Below are 19,777 nucleotides of genomic sequence, written 5' to 3'. Positions count from 1 at the left end.
TGATACTACATATGAAATACATAACAGTCTATATAACAGTCGACTCGGATATCGCTTACGTCGGACACATTTTGACGGTCCGATCCGACTTGAGCGAAGTACTGTAATATTATTATATCATCAATTGTCTACTGTATCAAGAAACTTCACCTTTCGTCAGTGGTTGGAAAATATCTCTAAGAATGTCGGAAAGTTAACGGGTATCCTATAAACGGTTGTGAAGAAACTATTAAGTGGAGTAACTCCGGTCGTTAAAAGTTAAGTTTTCCTTTGCGCACGCTAATTAAAATAGAATGTCAACCCGCCCTATTATAAGCTTATGTTTTCTAACAGAGGATTTTCAGGTAATTACGCATGTTTTATTAATGAATTATAATACAGTATTGAAGTAAAAGCTTTCATGCTCAGAGAAGCGCATGGGGAACAAAAACAATGTACAGAGTTCACCATATCACCATATAGACTGGAACGTCGTTACAACGAACTTCAGTTTAAACTTCGGTTATCGTAGTTAGCCGACTATTTGCGAGCCAAATCAAACAGAAAGTGAGTTAGTTGAAACTTAAGAGTTCGAACCACGCGACTGAGCACGGTCGTTGGTAGTTCGGACCTGGTTCCAGATTGTAAAATGCGTAAGATCTAACTACAGCGCGAAGTAAGATCGAACTATTGTTCTATTTGGTTTGTAATAGACGATATAACGTTTCTTCGGAAGTCGTTATAACGAGGTTCCACTGTATCGTGTTAAGCGAGTTCGGAGAGTTCGGGGAAGCCCTCCTCATTGAGTTTATGTACAATATCGGCGCGTTAGATCTAACGGAATTTCTGGATTTCGTGAAGCTGTCTGATATTGTCCGCCAAATTCACCACTGTTTCTTTAATGTCCGACACTGAAAAACAGGAAGAATACATAATAACTGTCGCTTCAAGAGAAATGTGCTCTCGTTTCCTATTGGCTGGTTTTTGAAAATTCCCCGAACACGAGCGAATCGGAATCGATTTTACATAGTACATCTCCATATATGCAATTCTACTCGCTTTCCCGCCTCCAATCCTAGAGTCATTCTTATGCATCTCCGTTTGAACGTATAGAAAAGACAAGAGTAATTTCTGAAAGAGATTTCCTGCAACAGGTCTACCTACTTGCATTTCGAATAATATATGAAATACAAGATAAGGTTTTATAAAATTCTCTATTTTCAAAGTTGTGGAAATCCTACAATAATCCAGTAGGTTATAAGCTATCACCAGGCTTACTAGATTCGAGTAAAGCGAGATTAAGGCCTTTAGCCGAAACGTTGCTCAAGTATATTACATTTTGTCTCAAGAACTCTCTACATCTTTGGCTGAATTATTGCGGGATTCTCTCGTATTCAGTTTATACACGGATATTGTGTATATCTTCGACTTAACAAGCGTCTTACTTTTGTAATTTTGAAGGGTCGTGTCGAGCGTGTTCAGAAACCCTTCCATTTTCTTGTACAACGGCATCACTTGTGAAATATCCGCCTGTTCGTCCTTCATAACGGCTTTCATGTACATCGCCTATATTCAAACGCGAATAGTACGAGAAAATAAGCTTTAAAACATCTACAGACAACAAGATTAAAACTAACTTTATACATTTATATTTCTCATTTTCACAAAATTGTGACCATTTCGCTGATAGTACGCTTTTACTTACGCAATCTAGTTTATTGTGTAAATCTTCGATTTGTCCGAGAATCAGGGCGCTTTCCGCTTCGGGGTCGTCTGGTTCGACGCCGTGTATCTCGTCTCTGGGTAACAGTACGTTGTCCGGAATGCGGAACACGTTCTCGCTGGCGTAGACCTAATAGAAGATGTTCAAAAACACACCATAAGATGGCAACGATTAGAAAATACGTTTTAGATTAATGAACTTTAATGTTTATCTACTAAAATAACTACCGATTTTGCTGATTACAATTCAGGCTCGTCAAGCAAGAGATATTAGCAATGCTATTTACGTACTGGGCATTAGAGAAATTGGATTTGAGTCATCTGACTCTCAAACGAAGGTCTTAGAGAAGATGACAAATCAAATAAAATCATTTGATCAAATTGCATGCTATAGATAGACCAGATCGACTTATACCTGATACATCGAATTTCAGTAGTTTTATAATGAAATGGGAAAAATTCAACATTAAGAATAGGTGGGTTCATGTACATTATTCTTGGTAATGACCTAGAAATCATTATGATTTTGAGAGTATATTCATATTTTTGGGAACAGTAGTTAAGCTCTTAAACTACAAGCTCTTATGAGCTCTTAAAGTCAATAATAATTTCGATAACTGTCGTAGAAATAGTAACTTACATGTAATTTATCAAATATTCGATCTACAGCTGGGATGATTTTATCGAGTAAATGCTTCTGAGCCGTATTCAGTTCATTTTCTGTCATCGGACACTTCAATAAAACAAATAAATAGACGAATAAGAAATAAACGAGGGAAATATGAAATCATCCATCGGTAAACAATGAAATTAGATTCCGTAATGTTTCCATGAACTAGTAGTTCATTCAACTAGTTCATTGGTTCATTTGAACTGCCGGAGACTCCGCCCAAGTCGGACCCGATCAACTCGGATGTTTCTTGAAATATTTTTTGTGACACTAAAAAATACATATCCAACTCTTTTTCAGAAATACATACCGTCCAACTCGGATATCGCTCAAATCGGATGCATTTCACGGTCCAAAAAGATCCGACCCGAGCGAAGTCTACTGCATATCCTAAAAGTTATCTTAAGGAATACTGAATATTCAGGATATAGTCGAAACGCTGAATGAACTACAAGTACTAGATCATGGAAACATTTCGGACCCGCTTTTTATTCAGTGCAGGATGTCATAGCATCGTTACTGCGCGCATGGGGTGTTTCATCAATGGTTAAAACGTGGAAATAACTCCATTATATACCAGTCGTTTCGATTTGAGACGATTAGATAACAGATAAAACATTGATCGTCAAGAAATGTTCGACATTTTACAAAATGTTCGACATTTTACATTTTTTGAATAGAAAATCCCACCTAAGGCGACAGACTTCATCGTATACTAACGACCGTTCGACATGTTCAAGGTCAGTGGTCTACAAAGGTCATATTACTATTACTATTATCATTATTATCAACATAATATCAAATACTATTTATTTTACTGCATTATTTTACATTATATATTCATGAAATGTGATGTAAATTTGCGCTTTTACAATAATGTAAATATAAAATCTATGAAGTCGACGACGACGGTACGAAGAAAGCCGGCGCACGCGTTACGAATCACCCTCAAGAAATATACAAGAAAAAAAACGACGAGAAATAATGAAAAATATCATGACAAAAAGTAAGAATATCACGAACACATACACGGCGACGTATTAGTTCATTCAACAAATTATCACCATAGGAGTTGAGCCGTACATGTTCATGGAAAATTAGCAAATTAGCGCCTTTTTCGACTATGTTGTCTATTATCGATGTCACCTTACCTCGGGTTCATCGGCGAGCATTTTAACGAACGTGTCCAGATATCCGTTCAAAAACGTAAACAACGCATTGTACACTGAAAATAACGAGTCATGATTAATCATTCTACCAACCACCAACAACCTGTGCACCAGTTACACAGCCATAACTTAAATCCCAAAGTTGTTTTAAATCTTAAGCCTGGTCTTAAGTTGTTAGATTGGCTATAGAACTAACATGGTTACGATTGGTAAAACACTATATCCGTGTTGAAACGATTATTCCTGAAGATGGCTATTAGGATGTAGTTGAAACGTTGAATAAACTACTAAGCTCAAAGTAACATTTTCGGACTTATTCGTTATCATTGTGGGATTCTCTCTTCAATAACGTGGTATTTAGAGATTGGTCTTAGATCTAAGTCATGACTATTACTGATTATTGTACTTAAATCCGGCACTTTAAACATACAGATTTTTGGCGAGAAAAGGTTTACTTATATTCAGAATTGTCAAAAATAATCTATTTTGGTCTACTTACTTTCGTCGGAAAAAGATCTAGGCGTAAACCCGAAATATTGCGTTTCATAAACGCCGTATTGTGCGTTCATATCGCTAGTATTGCCGGATGGACGCTGGTCCATAGTGTCGCGACATTCCTCGTCGGCGGTGTTCGTCTGGTTGTTACCCGGCTCCATGAGTGATGGCTCAGAATCTTCGTCGCGAATACTAAAACGAGAGGCATTCATAAAGGTTAAAAAGGTTATAGGAATTCGAGTATAGGAAATGTAAGATCCAAGCCACCATATGTTTCACCATATGATTGTCACAGTGACCAGAAACTGGGTTCTTAGTGAACTCCTCTCACAGCTGTTGCGGGGGATTTTTGCGATTTTTGTGAACCTCGGCAAGTTTGGTACAGTGCAGCATGAGTTTAAGGCGAACCCACCACACAGTTGCCATTGGAATGACTAGAACAGACACATTCGTTTTTGGTAAACCCCACCCTTCCCCGACAGTCGCGGCATGGTCCACAACATCATTCCTCACAGCTGAGGGGCGAGTGACTATAGAACTAACCAATAGGCTCACTGTGAACCTCTATCTGACGGATGAACGACCTTGACCTTTTTTTTTCAACAAATACATACCGTACGACTCAATGCTGCCTTAAACCACGTATAGTTCACTAAGATGGAAAATCCCATAAGCTAGGGGTCGTCTCGGAGCAAGTTAATGAGAGCGCAATACTAATGAAACTTGGATGGAATGTTAAGTCATTTCTGGGAAACGGGCCCCGGCCCATGAACCGGCTTTTGGCGAGTGGAGGGTTAATACGGCCGTACACGCTCCGGCAGCATCTGAGAAACTGCGCGTGAATGATTCACTGGGAAATAAATCAATAACACAACAGCTGATCCAAGGGTTTTATGCGGACCATGAAAATGACATCATTATAAGCCTTGCCGGATATATTCAACCATTAGCCTCATAGTAAAACGTAGCCCCTATGAAGCCGAACAGAGCATCAATCACTATGAGTGATCGGGTGTATATAGGGACAGAGAAAAAGAGGAGGCAACTGTCGAGGGCCCGCTGTAAACCCGTTACAACTGTGGAACTGGATTCATAGTCAAATCAAACCCGTACAACTGTGGAACTGGGCCTGCAGTCAAATTAAACCCACACAACCGTGGAACTGGGCCTGCAGTCTAAACCCACACAACTGTGGTACTAGACACATAGTCAAATTGAACCCACACAACTGTGGAACCGGACTCAGCGTCGATATAAACTCATAAAACTGTGAACCTCGATCAAAGGTCAAATTTAAGTCACTAAACTGTGGAACTGGATCCAGAGACAAGTTAAACCCACGTGGAATTGGGTCCAGATGATAAATTATACCCACAAACTGTGGAATATGGTCGATTCGGTGCGTAGATAACATATAAACGCACCCTATGGAATTTGTTGGAACTGAAGTGTCCAGAAATGAAGCAAGACGCAATAAACCCCGCAATTCTGTTGCAAGCGGATTAAAAAGACGTCGTACAGCCGACAGTCGATCAGGACCCTGGGCATATTAACACGATCGTATAATATCAGAGAGCAATACATAGCTCCGGAAGAGAACTTAATTGTTCATCGCTGCGACGATAAGTCAATCGTCAATCGACTCGACGCTCGTTCCCGTCGCCGCCGCCTGCCATCGACGGATATCCGTGACGTCACTAATCCTACATGACGTCAATCAGGATCGCGCCGAGTCTCGGACGGTATTAATTAAAACGGGATTTAACGAGGGACGGACAGAAAGAGAGAGAGAGAGATGTCTATCTATAATCAGCCGCCACCATCAGCGACTCGTTCATAAAACTGATCCCACTATGCGCGGATAAAAACCGATTCGATTTCAATTACTCGAGTATTGAGGCACTAATTGTTCGGATAGTACGGCGATAATTACTGACTAACGTTAACGCGCCCGTTAACGTTCGGGGCGCGTTAACGTTCGAGTCGTCCTCGCGGGAATTAAATATCACACCAGTCGCGACCGTCCGTTCAGAAATCTGTTTCAGACTTGAGAAGCTGTTGTTTTACAAAAGTCTATGCATCTACCTGCGAGTTATGATTTACTTGAGCGCGGACCTCATTCTTATCGATGTAGGTTACTCTGGACCCAGTCCTGGTTGAATTCGACACTGGATTCAGTTCCATAGTTGTGTGGGTTTGATATGACCCTGGATCCAGTCAAAAAGTTGTGTTGGGTTTAATTTGAATCTGAACCCAACCCCACAGTAGTGTGGGTATATTTTTATTTGACTCTGGATCAAGTTCCACTGTTGTGTGGGTTTAATATGACCCTGGATCCAGTTCCACAGTTGGGTATAATTTGCCTCCGGGCCTAGCTCTGTGGGGAAATACAGTTGGCGACGATACTGAAAAAAAAATTAATTCCTTTTTGAAGATTTACTTCCGACCAGCGCAACAAAGACGGGAGACAGAATTTTTGAAATTGGAAAACGATGTTTACAATTAGGTGTGTGTTTGTCTGGCGACGAGTTACAGGTTGATGGCCGAATAGATTTTCAGGTCTCTCGTCGACGGCGTCGATGTCGTTATACGATGATGGATATAACCGAATGTACACAACAACTACGACGACGACGACAAACTACTCGAAGCCAACTGAAAAAAAGTCCAGGAAATTTCTCCGTGAGTCATCGGTCGGTTGTCGACAGTTCTCAAAGCGCTATACACCGAGTACAGGCAGTAACCGTATATCCTCTTACACGGCACCGCATATACAGCTCTACTGACAGCTAAGATTTCACATTTCAAATAACCGACAATATACGTATATATACTTTTTTACTCATTTTAGCCACCTCCGAATTAAGTTTTGATACTAATAATAATTTTTATAATAATGATAATGATAATAACAATTTATTCGTTTACATAGCGTGGAACTATAAAAATAATCGCCACGCTTTACATCATACAAACATTAGAAAAGCCACATTAGAAAAGGTCATTCCCATTAGAATTAGAAATATTCGCTTCTAAAAAGTTTTAAGATTAACGTAAAGAGATTTAAAAGTTATTCAAATCTCGACGACGGATTTAGACTTTAAGGAAATAGAGAGCGTTGAGGAGCCTTTACTTTCAATTAGCGAGCCACGAAAAATGAAACCCCAATCAGTCACTTGCCGGTTCAGACTGGATGATGAAAGAAATTGTTGAAATCAATCTGTAATCAACAGTTAGACCCTCAGTAACATCCTTCATATTTCTGTTCAAATTAATCAGTAATCAACAGTAAGACCCTCAGTATCATCTTTCATATGTCTGTACATTTCAAACAACTCCGTATTTCTAAGGACGAAGTATGAAAGAAAATCCCGAAAATCAGGAACAGTTGGCAGCTCCTGAAGAAGTTTAAAAGTTTCGCTATTTTTGAGCCTGTGATTGATATATTGGAAGTTTTTGTCCTCCACAAAAGCCTTCCGGCAGTTGTTTCGTCGAACTCGGGTCGAAAAATCAGGAATATTGACCGAAACGAATCGACTTCGGAAACCAATGGAAACAGGTGATTTCGTTGCCATGGAGACTGTCAGGTATAATTGTTCGGCAGACGTCCAATGATCGTTACGGTGCCGAGCCTCGTTCTCGGTCGTAAATCCCGGTACGATTAACGTTGATTTATGGCGTCGTTGCCACGCAACGCAATAATGCACGCGATCGCGAAAATAAACACGCTGTGACGAGGGTAGCGTTATAGTTTTTTTTTTTTTCAAGCGATTTGCGTTGAATGCGATCAGAACGTTCGAAGTACCGCAAAAATCGAAAGTGCCGACACAGCCAGTTGCGTCCTGTTTAACAGACAGTTTTTGATTGTCCATGAACATCACATGTGTTCAGCGCTTCAGCCGAGACATTTCTAAATGAAAATTTACTACAAACATCAGACATTAGACATTCTATCAGCCCACTTTCAAAAACTGATCTTCCGCAATTCGCCTTCAGAACTTCACCCGAGACATTTCTGATTGAAAGAGAACTAAGGACAAAGCGAACCTGCCTTTAAGCGTACCTACATTAAATCATTATTCAACACTTTGTAAATTTTCATTCTATACAAACCTATGTTAATGTGTAATATGTGAAATTTTTTCTTTTCTTTTCGCCTGTTAATTACTTGTGTGCATGATGTGAGTGTGATGAATGTGGTGTGGATGCTTCTGGGTGATACGGCTTAGATAGACTGTTTCAGTCTCTGCGCGTAGCCCCATTATCCTGTTACATTTTTCTTCGTCTAATCATACTTATTATATCGTTCAATAATGTAACATCGTAATGAAAATAAATTTCAATTTCAATTTCAAAACTACAAACACCAGACAGACATTTTATCGGCGCCCTATTCGTAGTCCCCACCTTCCGGCAACCCGATCCAGCATTGATAGCGAAATTCAACACATCTCGTCAATAAACGGCGGTTTTTGCCCTCCTCAACACTACCTCTTTCATCATTCATCCTCAACGTATTTCATACCTCACAGGACCGCCTACGTGCTTCCCCTCCCCCCCCACCACCACCACCACCGCCGATTTATAATTACATCCCCCGCCGTATACGCGCTGATTACTACGAGATTATATACGCAAAACAATTCCCGGTAGAAGCGAGAACACAATGAATTGTGTGTCGATTCGCGTATAGCGTGTATAGTTGATGGCATTCGGGGATTTGTTTTGGTAAATTTGCGATGATAAGTCTTCTAACACTGCACCGGTAATCCGTAACGAATGCCTCGAATAACGAGCTGTTCTCCAGCGCCCGATAGTGATTTGTTATTGTAACCGCGCGCGACAGGTCATCGCACAGTTTCATCAACAGCCTATTGTCGCCCGGTTTTTCTACGGGGGCTGCAAACGAATCATCTATTACACGGGTCCCGAGATAGACTCAACCTATGAATGTGGAATTGGGAGATTTTAACCCATACACTGTGTGGAATTTGGTCCTGAATAAAATTGAATCCACACAATTTTGGGAATTGGATCATTCTTATCGACGTGGGTTTCTTAAATCTGGACCCAGTTCCACTTGTGAGGGCTTAATTTGACTCTGGATCCAGTTCCACAGTTGTGTGGGTTAAATTTGTCTCAGGATCCAGTTCCACAGTTGTGTGGGTTAAATTTGTCTCAGGATCCAGTTCCACAGTTGTGTGGGTTAAATTTGTCTCCGGATCCAGTTCCACAGCTGTTGCGTGGGTTGAATTTGTTTCTAGATCCAGAACCTGGTCCAGAATAAAATTGAACCCACACAATCTTTGGAATTGTATCCAAAATCTAATTTAGCCCACAACACTGTGAAATTGGATCCAGAGCCAAATTGAATCCATACAAGTGTGGAATTAGACCCAGGGTCTATCATACAACTGTGAAACTGGGTCGCGAGCCAAATTGAGTCGACAAAACCGTAGAATTGGATCCAGCTGAACCTAAACCCACAAGAACTGTGGAACTGGATCCAGAACCAAATCGAAACAACACGACCCTGAAACTGAGCTTAGATTATACCCACGACACAACTCGTGGAACTGGGTTCAGATTGCCGGTTATCGGCTAACGCATATAATTCGACACGGAACCGTTCAGAGACAAATTAGACCACTCTCAAACGCGGCTAGCTAACCGCGATATAACATATACTTATTATTGACAAGCGTCTATTTTTGCGCAAATGGTTTTATTAATTACTCGGGGAAAAATGAAAACACGCGTCTCTCAGCGAATGTATTACTAGGAAATACGGTCTGGTTATCTCGTATATAAGGAACCCCCGCTGCGAATACGTTATATAAAACACGTTATTGAGAAACCCTATCGATATTTCACCGGCCCTTACGTACACAGAGACTGGTACGGAACGGTTACTAATAGCGCCGTATCTATTTTCACTAGAATATCCGGATTGGCCAGCGTTTTTCATCGAGCAGGCACCCACAGTTCCATCAACGTGGGCCAATTCATTGACAATATACTTCAGTAATATTTTTTACCATTACTAGTTAAACTACACCAATAGGTACATTTTTTGTGGTATGTACGGCAAAAATATACTATACTGTACGGCTGGAACAAAGACTTGAGGACAATCCAAGGCTCCCTGACTATATAATACAGAATCCCATACTATGAAAAACAGGATCGACTACAGCACATTTTCTTACTTGATAAATCTATTTGTTCTGAATAATAAATCGCATGATTTTGTTATAAGTTAAGTATTATGCCTTTTTTGTGATGAGGCTGACCCAAAGATGTGCCGATTGCGTCCGCAATTATGTCTCATTCGTGCGTACTAAAAACGTGATGAGGATATACCGGAAATAGTGCCGAGAGTCGTTCCAAAAATCAGACAAAATGCCGTCCAAAAAGCCGTATAGGTGTATCGAAAATCTTCCGAAATTTTGCAGTCTTCCAATAGTCTTTAAATTCTATCTAGATAAAGTCGAAACGTCGAGTGAATATTATAGCTCGATGTAACATTCCAGATTCTTTTTTTTTCGAAAATTCAATCTCGACGGAAACCCGTCGTCGCAGACGACTATTGTATCAGTGAAATCGATAATCGATATTTCCGATATATAATTGATCCGCGCATTTAATAATACTGATCTCGTATTCACCTGTCACCTGCGTCCTCTCCTTCATTATCTCTATCTATTGAATTATCAAATACAATTAAGACCTCGATAACCCTACATTTAACATCGATAAAGCTTTCAATTAGCGGTTAGATCTGGTATCAGGCAGCCGCTAACCGAATTAGAACGATACCCGGCTCAAAAACTGAGAATTGAGGATTTTTTTCGAAATGCTCTGAAGATTTGGTAAAAATTCATGCATTCTCCACGTTTCCCTTCTGAACATCCTATATTTTACTAAAATTCTACCATCTGCTGCCCCATCAGGTATTAAAGTTTTTTAGTCAACATGGATATTTTGTTGAGGGTGCTCTATCGAAAGTACCACCTGGATCCCTGGTGGGTTGTATGTTTTAGTCATGATGCGGACTTGATTTGACTCTGTGGGTTTAATCGAACTGGGTGAGAATCTCACCCCAGTTGTGGATTTACGGTTGTGCTGATCTGTGGATTTGATTCCGCGGGTTTCATCCTGACTGACTTAAAACCAATTTCCGCAGTTTCGGTTTTAACAAGTCGACGCTTTAAAAAAGACTAATTCATTACTCCGCGGATGGCGCGTACGAATACGATTTCGGATTTACGGCCGTTGAAATCGGTTGGATTTGAAATTCGAATTTCGTCGTCTGCGCACGTGCTGTATAATGCGTCGTATACTATAATGCAGCGGCGCATCTTCGACGAAACGCGAAGACGATGACAGAAAAATCAATTATTACGGAATCATCTGTAACGAACGAACGAACGAACGAACGACAGACGAGCGATAAAAATCTGCAAGCAAGAAAATTATGACCGGGAACCTGAAAGAGAGAGAGCGTCATGCATGCAGCACGTAGTATGCACAGAATTCATCGCAACAGCAGCATCAGCATCAGCATCGCCCCTTCAAGAGATGTTGATGACTAGCTCCGCGCGCGTCGTTGTCAGGGAATAATATGTACTGATTCGGTTACTACGGTTACTGCTGCATAGCCGATGAAGGCAGAAGGATACGCCGGATTCCATGCTGCAGCAGCGGATATCCAGCATCTCCCTTCAGCAGCGGCGTCGTCATCACCACCAACATCTCGGCGACGATATCGACGACTCGACGAGACTATCCGTCGGACAAAAACCAACGGAAAATAATTGTCAGGCAAGAAATTTTGTCTAGTTTTAATATGTCATATCCAGCGTCTTGGCACATATAGGTTGTTATTTTAGGGGCTCGAGATTCGGTGGGGTTGAAACATTTCTTTTTTTTTCATCTTAAGATTCTATATGCGTCGGGAAAAAAAATTAGAAAAAACAAGAATTACAGAATTGTTTATTTTCATTTTGGCGAAATATTAATATTTGCATGAACGGATTATAATATGTTTAAAGGGGGTGATAGAGCTAAAGAGGTGAAAGTTAGAATATCGATAAATTCAAATTTTTTACCGATTTCACGAGAAAAATCGAAGTGAAGGTAAGGATTTGGGCCGTTGATAAATATTTGCGTTCTAACTTAAAGAAAAAGGTCGAATTACATTATGATAAGGGATATATGTGAAAATATCGACGGTAAAAATTGACCGTTTTCGGAAATCGGTCGAAGCGAAACAATCTTTTTTCAGAGAAATTTTTTTTTTCTCATCAGATAGACATGATACGTGTATCTTGGAATAAAAAATATCTCGACACAAATCTTGATATCTAACGAAATAAATCTTGATATCTGACGAGATAATGCAAATATATGATCCGTGATATTAATTTTCGCTTTGTTTCATAATCGCATTACTAAATGCTATTCTATATTCAAGCATTCAAGGTCGTCGTTACATAACATGTATATATACCACATATGAACTATAAGGGTCGGCTGGGGAATAAAGTGCTTTCAAGTCTTTGAAAAAAAATCTAATTCGAGCGCAGTTCTACTGTTCGTTCCGTGCGGATATCACTCACAAGTGATGCGAATTTTCGCAGTCGAAAAAAATGGAGCTCTTTTGAGAGCAGGGTCAATTGCTGCACTATCAATCTCGGATATTCCGCGCAGGTCGGGACAATAATGTCCAAGGTCCAAAATAGTTACAACTTGAGTGGAGTCGACTGCACCATCCAACTCAGATATCACTCTTTGGTTGGTCAAAAGATCTGACTTGAGCGGAGTCTACTGTACCATCCAACTCAGATATCACTCTTTGGTTGGTCAAAAGATCTGACTTGAGCGGAGTCTACTGTACCATCCAACTCAGATATCACTCTTTGGTTGGTCCAAAGATCTGACTTGAGCGGAGTCTACTGTACCATCCAACTCAGATATCACTCTTTGGTTGGTCAAAAGATCTGACTTGAGCGGAGTCTACTGTACCATCCAACTCAGATATCACTCTTTGGTTGGTCAAAAGATCTGACTTGAGCGGAGTCTACTGCACCATCCAACTCAGATATCACTCTTTGGTTGGTCAAAAGATCTGACTTGAGCGGCGTCTACAGTACCATCCAACTCAGATATCACTCTTTGGTTGGTCAAAAGATCTGACTTGAGCGGAGTCTACTGTACCATCCAACTCAGATATCACTCTTTGGTTGGTCAAAAGATCTGACTTGAGCGGAGTCTACTGCACCATCCAACTCAGATATCACTCTTTGGTTGGTCAAAAGATCTGACTTGAGCGGAGTCTACTGTACCATCCAACTCAGATATCACTCTTTGGTTGGTCAAAAGATCTGACTTGAGCGAAGTCTACTGTACCATCCAACTCAGATATCACTCTTTGGTTGGTCAAAAGATCTGACTTGAGCGGAGTCTACTGCACCATCCAACTCAGATATCACTCTTTGGTTGGTCAAAAGATCTGACTTGAGCGGAGTCTACTGTATCATCCAACTCAGATATCACTCTTTGGTTGGTCAAAAGATCTGACTTGAGCGGAGTCTACTGTATCATCCAACTCAGATATCACTCTTTGGTTGGTCCAAAGATCTGACTTGAGCAGAGTCTACTGTACCATTCAACTCAGATATCACTCTTTGGTTGGTCCAAAGATCTGACTTGAGCAGAGTCTACTGTACCATTCAACTCAGATATCACTCTTTGGTTGGTCCAAAGATCTGACTTGAGCAGAGTCTACTGTACCATTCAACTCAGATATCACTCTTTGGTTGGTCCAAAGATCTGACTTGAGCAGAGTCTACTGTACCATTCAACTCAGATATCACTCTTTGGTTGGTCCAAAGATCTGACTTGAGCAGAGTCTACTGTACCATTCAACTCAGATATCACTCTTTGGTTGGTCCAAAGATCTGACTTGAGCAGAGTCTACTGTACCATTCAACTCAGATATCACTCTTTGGTTGGTCAAAAGATCTGACTTGAGCAGAGTCTACTGTATCATCCAACTCAGATATCACTCTTTGGTTGGTCCAAAGATCTGACTTGAGCAGAGTCTACTGTACCATTCAACTCAGATATCACTCTTTGGTTGGTCGAAAGATCTGACTTGAGCGAAGTCTACTGTATCATTCAGAGTCCAAAAAAGATCCGATGTCTACTCATCCAACCCGGATATTGCCCTCGAATCGGACAAATATTCAAGATCCAAAAGTAATCTGACTAAAAGAAAAAAAAACATTTTCTTTTTCTTCGGTTATCTTTATAGACGGTTGCTGGTCGATAGAAACCGATAATCTTAAATTTTCGATCTGGTAGCAGCGAACTCGTGGGTAACGCATCAGTAACATCTATTAGAGTGGAACTTGTCCACGGTCGAAAGCGTCTATTAAACACAGTCTACCGATATTATTCTGAAATCTAAACAAGACGCCATTCGTTGTTACTGACGAGCGAAACCAAGCTGTTGCACGAACGGCGCGCGTGACTATCAATGAATTAATACGAAAATCTTAAAACGCTACAAAATACACGACGATCATAGAATGTGAATAATTAATGACATTTTCTCTCTCTCGCTCGCTCTAAGATTCAGGTAATAGCTTCGCCGTGCGTGTGCGTACACGTATATCTGAATGAATAATTGTTTTAATGCCAGTACGAGCTGCCGCCCACGTCACAAGATTTATAAGCCCGGCCGTACGCTTAAGATATATTTGTTCTTTGCCCGAAGTGACTTACAAAAAGGCCGGATTCACGAGGGCCATTTTGGATGCTCGAAGTTCTCTGAGATGCTGTTGAACGCTGGATCCAGGTTCCCAATAGACCTTCAATACACTGATACAGAACAGGATCGCCATGTTAAAGCCACACTTTTGTGGAACCGAGTCGGATTCAAATTAAACCCACACAACACTGTGGAGGAACTGGGTTCAGAATCCAATCGAACCCACACAACTGTGGAGGAACTGGGTTCAGAATCCAATCGAACCCACACAACTGTGGAGGAACTGGGTTCAGAATCAAATCGAGCCCACACAAACTTTGGGGAGAAACTGGGTTCAGAATCAAATCAAACCCACACAAACTGTGGAGGAACTGGGTTCACAATCAAATCAAGCCCACACAACTGTGGAGGAACTGGGTTCACAATCAAATCAAGCCCACACAAACTGTGGAGGAACTGGGTTCACAATCAAATCAAGCCCACACAAACTTTGGTGGAGGAACTGGGTTCAGATGTTACTAATATCTAGAAAACGGTTTGGTGACGCTGGGAGAACTGACTAGTGGGTGGTGGAATTGACTGGTGGGTGGTGGAACTGACCGCATGGTAGGTTGTGGAATTGACTCGTTGGTAGGTGGAAGTGCCGGCCTGGCGGTGGAACTGACTGGTGAAAGGTAAAGAGTTAACGCTACGAAAAATTACAACCGTTACTACGACAAGAGTCTAGCAGGCAGTAATAGTAAACAACGGCGGAGGCGGTGCTGCTGGTGCTGGTGGCAGAGATAGAGCGTCTCAGCGTCATCGTATTCATTGAATATTTCCTATTCACTGCAAGTGATCTATAAGCGTAGAGAGAGAGAATGACAGCCCGGGGGACTGCGCGATCACGATGAATTCAACTACGTTCGGTTAACTCTCTCTCCCCGTCTCCGTCTGCGTCTCCGTACGCGGCGAATAAACGAGGATTTCACCGCCGATAAAATAACGACGTGGCTCGGATCAGACGAGAACGACTGCGCCGATTAACGCGCCAACGCGATCGGAATATCTACCGCAACCGCTGTATAACCATTCGACTGGGTCGGTTCAACAGTCCACGCGGTCGAATTCAAACCGTTAACAGGTCATTTTCTTTTATACCGACAACACTGCGGTAGCCGGTTCTTTTCGCGCAGCGATTATAAGGAGCGCTTTCAACTTGTGGCAAGCGAGGACCCGCTAGGTGTCGCTAGTAGTCGCTCGAGTCTTGTCCCTTATAGATCTCGCGTTAATACTCGCGATCTTGACTTTGGAAAATAGGAATGATCGCCCCTATGAATTGATTTCATGCTTTCGTTTCCCGTACAAACTGTCACACCTGCCATGAACGAGACGGGTAAAATGGGAAGAAGTGGGATGAAGTATGATGCTGTTGCATTCCGTGCTGACTGACAAGTGGGTTCGAGTCCTGCTGGCTGCTTACAGTGCGAGGGCGACACTTCAAAGGTCGTCCCGTCGTTTGAGGTTACATGTGAATGATCCAATCGGGTGTTAGTCTCGGGAAACCAGGACCCGAATGACGTAAAGCGACACAAACAAATCGGATGCACTTGCGATATTTTGATCTCGAAACCGGGATTGGCACTATTATCAATGGGAGCGGTAGATTGGATTGGATTCCGTGTACCTTACATCCTCGCTTGCCAGGGGTCCAGTATCACTCCCGAACTCGCTTCCACCAGCCCCCTGGCCTCACGAAGCGTGATTTCATTACTGGCGCTGTTGCGCGTACCGTCATATATCGATTTGCGAAATACTTCCTTGTTCGGTAAAACGTTCGCTGATTGGTCCATTTAACGGGAAAACCAACAGAAGTCTACTGTCGGTTTGTTACAAGCGCTGTGATTGGTACGACCGGATTCTGGTCGGTTAGTAACGACTCCAACGACTCGTGAGGTCAAGGGGTTCGGGGAACAGCTTTAGCGTAGTGGGTTCGAATCCCTTGACGGGTGAAGATGTGTACGTTACGAACCCACCAGTCACACGGCTACCGAAAATGAAACTGGGTATTCGATTTTGCAATCGAAGTGCGCTACCGAACGTATGGTTCTTTTCGGTGAGGTATAACAATGGCAGACGAAATTACGTCATCATCACCGCCGCCGCAGCATCGCAAACAGCAGACGAACAAACGATGTTCGCTATCAGTAACATCCATCGCAGATCTATCTATATTGGAAAGAGGAGCTTTTAGCGAGCTTAACGACAAATTACTGAAATGCCTCGCGTGGCCGGGTTAATACCCATTTAGATAAGCGAAAGAGCTCATGTTAACATAAAACACAAGTCATTCCGGTGGCCGATATTTATATACCGCGCGCACAGACCTAGGGAGAGAGGAGAGAGGGAGAGAGAGGAGTGAGAGGAAGGGAGACAGGGAGAGAGGGAGAATAGAGTGTGAGAGAGTGGAGGAGAGGAGTGGGAGGGTAGGAGAAAGGGAGAGAGAGAAGAGATAGGAGGGGAGAAGAGAGTGTGAAGGGAGAGAGTGGGGGAGAGAGAGAGGGGAGGAAAGAGAAAAGAGAGGAGAGAGAGAGAAGAGAGAGCCTTCTCTTCGGGGACAATCAAGCAGCTATAGACGACGATGTTTATTGATAGTGCTTAATACAGTGAAGAATAACTCCTCGCCATATGGGCCTCTCCAGGCTACTAGACATTAATTGTTTTAACCCTCAAAACCCACATAATTCCTGCCCGACTGCCAGGCGCGGTCTACTTATATACATGTATTAAGTACGCATTTGGAAAGTTTGTCAGATGTCGCGAGAATATCGCTAATCCATAATCGGCCCAGTTTTTCGTATAGGCAGAGATCTACGCTAGTATTAGTCAAACGACCCTCGACCAATTTACTCCACGTTTACGAGGCACATTTTCAATTAAGCAAACGAGAGAAGATCTCGCGTACAAGATTTCACGATTCTTCTGAAAATCTGGCACCAGATACGCGAGATCTTTAGATCTTTGGCTGAATTAATATAACCTCTCGTGTATACAAAATACAGTATTAAGAAAGTAAAAGCAATTTACTTTCGAACCCAATTTTGTAACCATCAATTTTGTAGAAATATCTTTATACGCGTGTATGTGTTTATATGTATATGCATATATATGTATATTCGTAATATCATGTCATCAGTTAGTGTAAAGTTATCTATAAGTCTCAATTAGGGCTGGGTACTAAATCTGTTTATTTTCATATAAGATGTACATGGCACTATAATAAATAAATACACAAATCAAACAAAAATATCAGACTTGGAGAGGCCTGTATAGAAACTAACATAAAACAGGTCCCTCTTTTAAAGTAATAAATGATGACGAAAAAAAGAGGTTCGGGGTTCGGGCTTCGGGTTTTGCTGACCTCGCGAACTGCAATTATATTCATCTCAACAACACGCTGTAGTACGCACGCGGGCTGCACTCGGCGAAAATTAATTACGAGCCGCGAAGAACCGAACAAACGAAAGTACGTATTTTGAGAGGTACTTTTATTAGTCACAGACTTCGAGTGCGGGCACTCGGACGTGTTTCTTCCGCGGAATAGCGATACGCGCGGCGCGTTGTGAAATACATGACGCCTTTTCTTCGAAGGCCCGACACCCGTCACACCACCGCTAACCGCGTGACGAACCCTTCACAACCACGCCGAACAGCTCATTGCATATTTGATACGAGAAACTCGGAAAATGCGGTTAGAAGGAGAGAAAAAAATTCCGACGATACACAGAAAGAAAATCTGTCAACTATGAAACTGAGAAAGTCTAGTGACGCCTTGAAAATTACAACATATCGCTTGATATTGTCGAACATCTAGAGTTATTCCTGAACAAAATGACCGGCAATGATATCCCACGGTATGCGTTACTCATATAAGCCAGGTTGTGAAAATGTTGATGCTAAAATAGTGATTGATCCTGTTTTTGTTCAATTGGTAGATATTGTTTGGTTTGTTTTGATTGGCGTCCCTTACAGAACCACACCCCACACCTGCCGGGAGCGAAACAGGGGATTTGATTTTGAAATCGGAAATCCTAGTACAGATATAGTGATCCACGGTCGAATTTACGGCATTTTTTGTTTAAATCGAAGTACATGATTGGAAATTTCGGCCCTGGTCCATACGAACCGGCTCCCAACCAGCCTGAACCGGCAAGCGACTGGTTCGGCGTTAACGCGTGAGGGCGGCTGGTGTTTCATCAAGACTCGGCAAATATAATAATACTCAAAAAGTACTAAAAACCGACGCGCATTGTTCCCGGAAACCCGGAGCGGATTCCGAGCCGAGGGAACGCGCGTCTGTTATACGTGTACGAAAATTGCCGAGGACTCCATCGGTAACCATGGCAACGTGCTGGAAAAACGCCGACACAATTAATGCCCGTGGATCCATCTCGGGATATTTGACGCACGCGCGGCAGCCGCGGCGGCAGCACTGCGATCTGCATAATTTAAAAACATAAATCATAATTAAATGTCACGAATTGTCGAACGAACGCGATAGAGGAGCAGGGGCGCGGGAGGATTACCAAGTGCGGTTACGAGTCGACGCCGAGTACATCCCTCACGAGGAGGAGAGGGAGAGAGTAAATACCTGTTAACTCATCGCCCGTTGAAAGCCTGGAATGAGTACCACCAGTACGGGTACTCGTAAACGTTAGTACACGCCTTCGCTCCAACCATCGTCGCCTTCGTTCAAATTTGAAAATTGTCGAAGTCAAAAACCTGGTAAAAGGAGTGCATTCCTGATGTCTATTTCAACTCGGTTTGCACGGACACCGAGAGCCGTAACTCAGTCAGTTCTGGTAGCACATATACCTGGTACGTGTTAGAATAACTAGCGCGGATGAGCAGTTGAACTAAAACGTCGATCTTTATTACATTTTGCGCCGCATTGAACGATCACCGAAATGCATTCTTTTACTCAAA

At 42.0% G+C, this 19,777-nt stretch overlaps 1 protein-coding gene across 1 annotated transcript in view; it reads right to left on the bottom strand.

The window, feature by feature from the left end:
* Positions 1 to 350: 350 nt before the first annotated feature.
* Positions 351 to 19,777, bottom strand: part of LOC141910902 (protein MIS12 homolog) — a 28,936-nt gene continuing 9,509 nt past the window's right edge. The window contains exons 2-7 of the mRNA XM_074801784.1: positions 4,040 to 4,227; positions 3,523 to 3,596; positions 2,342 to 2,434; positions 1,685 to 1,831; positions 1,425 to 1,545; positions 351 to 890 (exon numbers count right to left, since the gene is read on the bottom strand). Of these exons, the coding sequence (XP_074657885.1) occupies positions 814 to 890; positions 1,425 to 1,545; positions 1,685 to 1,831; positions 2,342 to 2,434; positions 3,523 to 3,596; positions 4,040 to 4,196 (669 nt within the window). The 5' untranslated portion in view covers positions 4,197 to 4,227 and the 3' untranslated portion in view covers positions 351 to 813. The remainder of the gene's footprint in view (positions 891 to 1,424; positions 1,546 to 1,684; positions 1,832 to 2,341; positions 2,435 to 3,522; positions 3,597 to 4,039; positions 4,228 to 19,777) is intronic.

This window comes from Tubulanus polymorphus, chromosome 9 (assembly GCF_964204645.1).
Source record: "Tubulanus polymorphus chromosome 9, tnTubPoly1.2, whole genome shotgun sequence".
NCBI classification, from domain to species: Eukaryota; Metazoa; Nemertea; class Palaeonemertea; order Tubulaniformes; family Tubulanidae; genus Tubulanus; species Tubulanus polymorphus.
The sequence above is the reverse complement of the archived record's forward strand: the minus strand, read 5'-3'. Positions and strand labels throughout refer to the sequence as shown.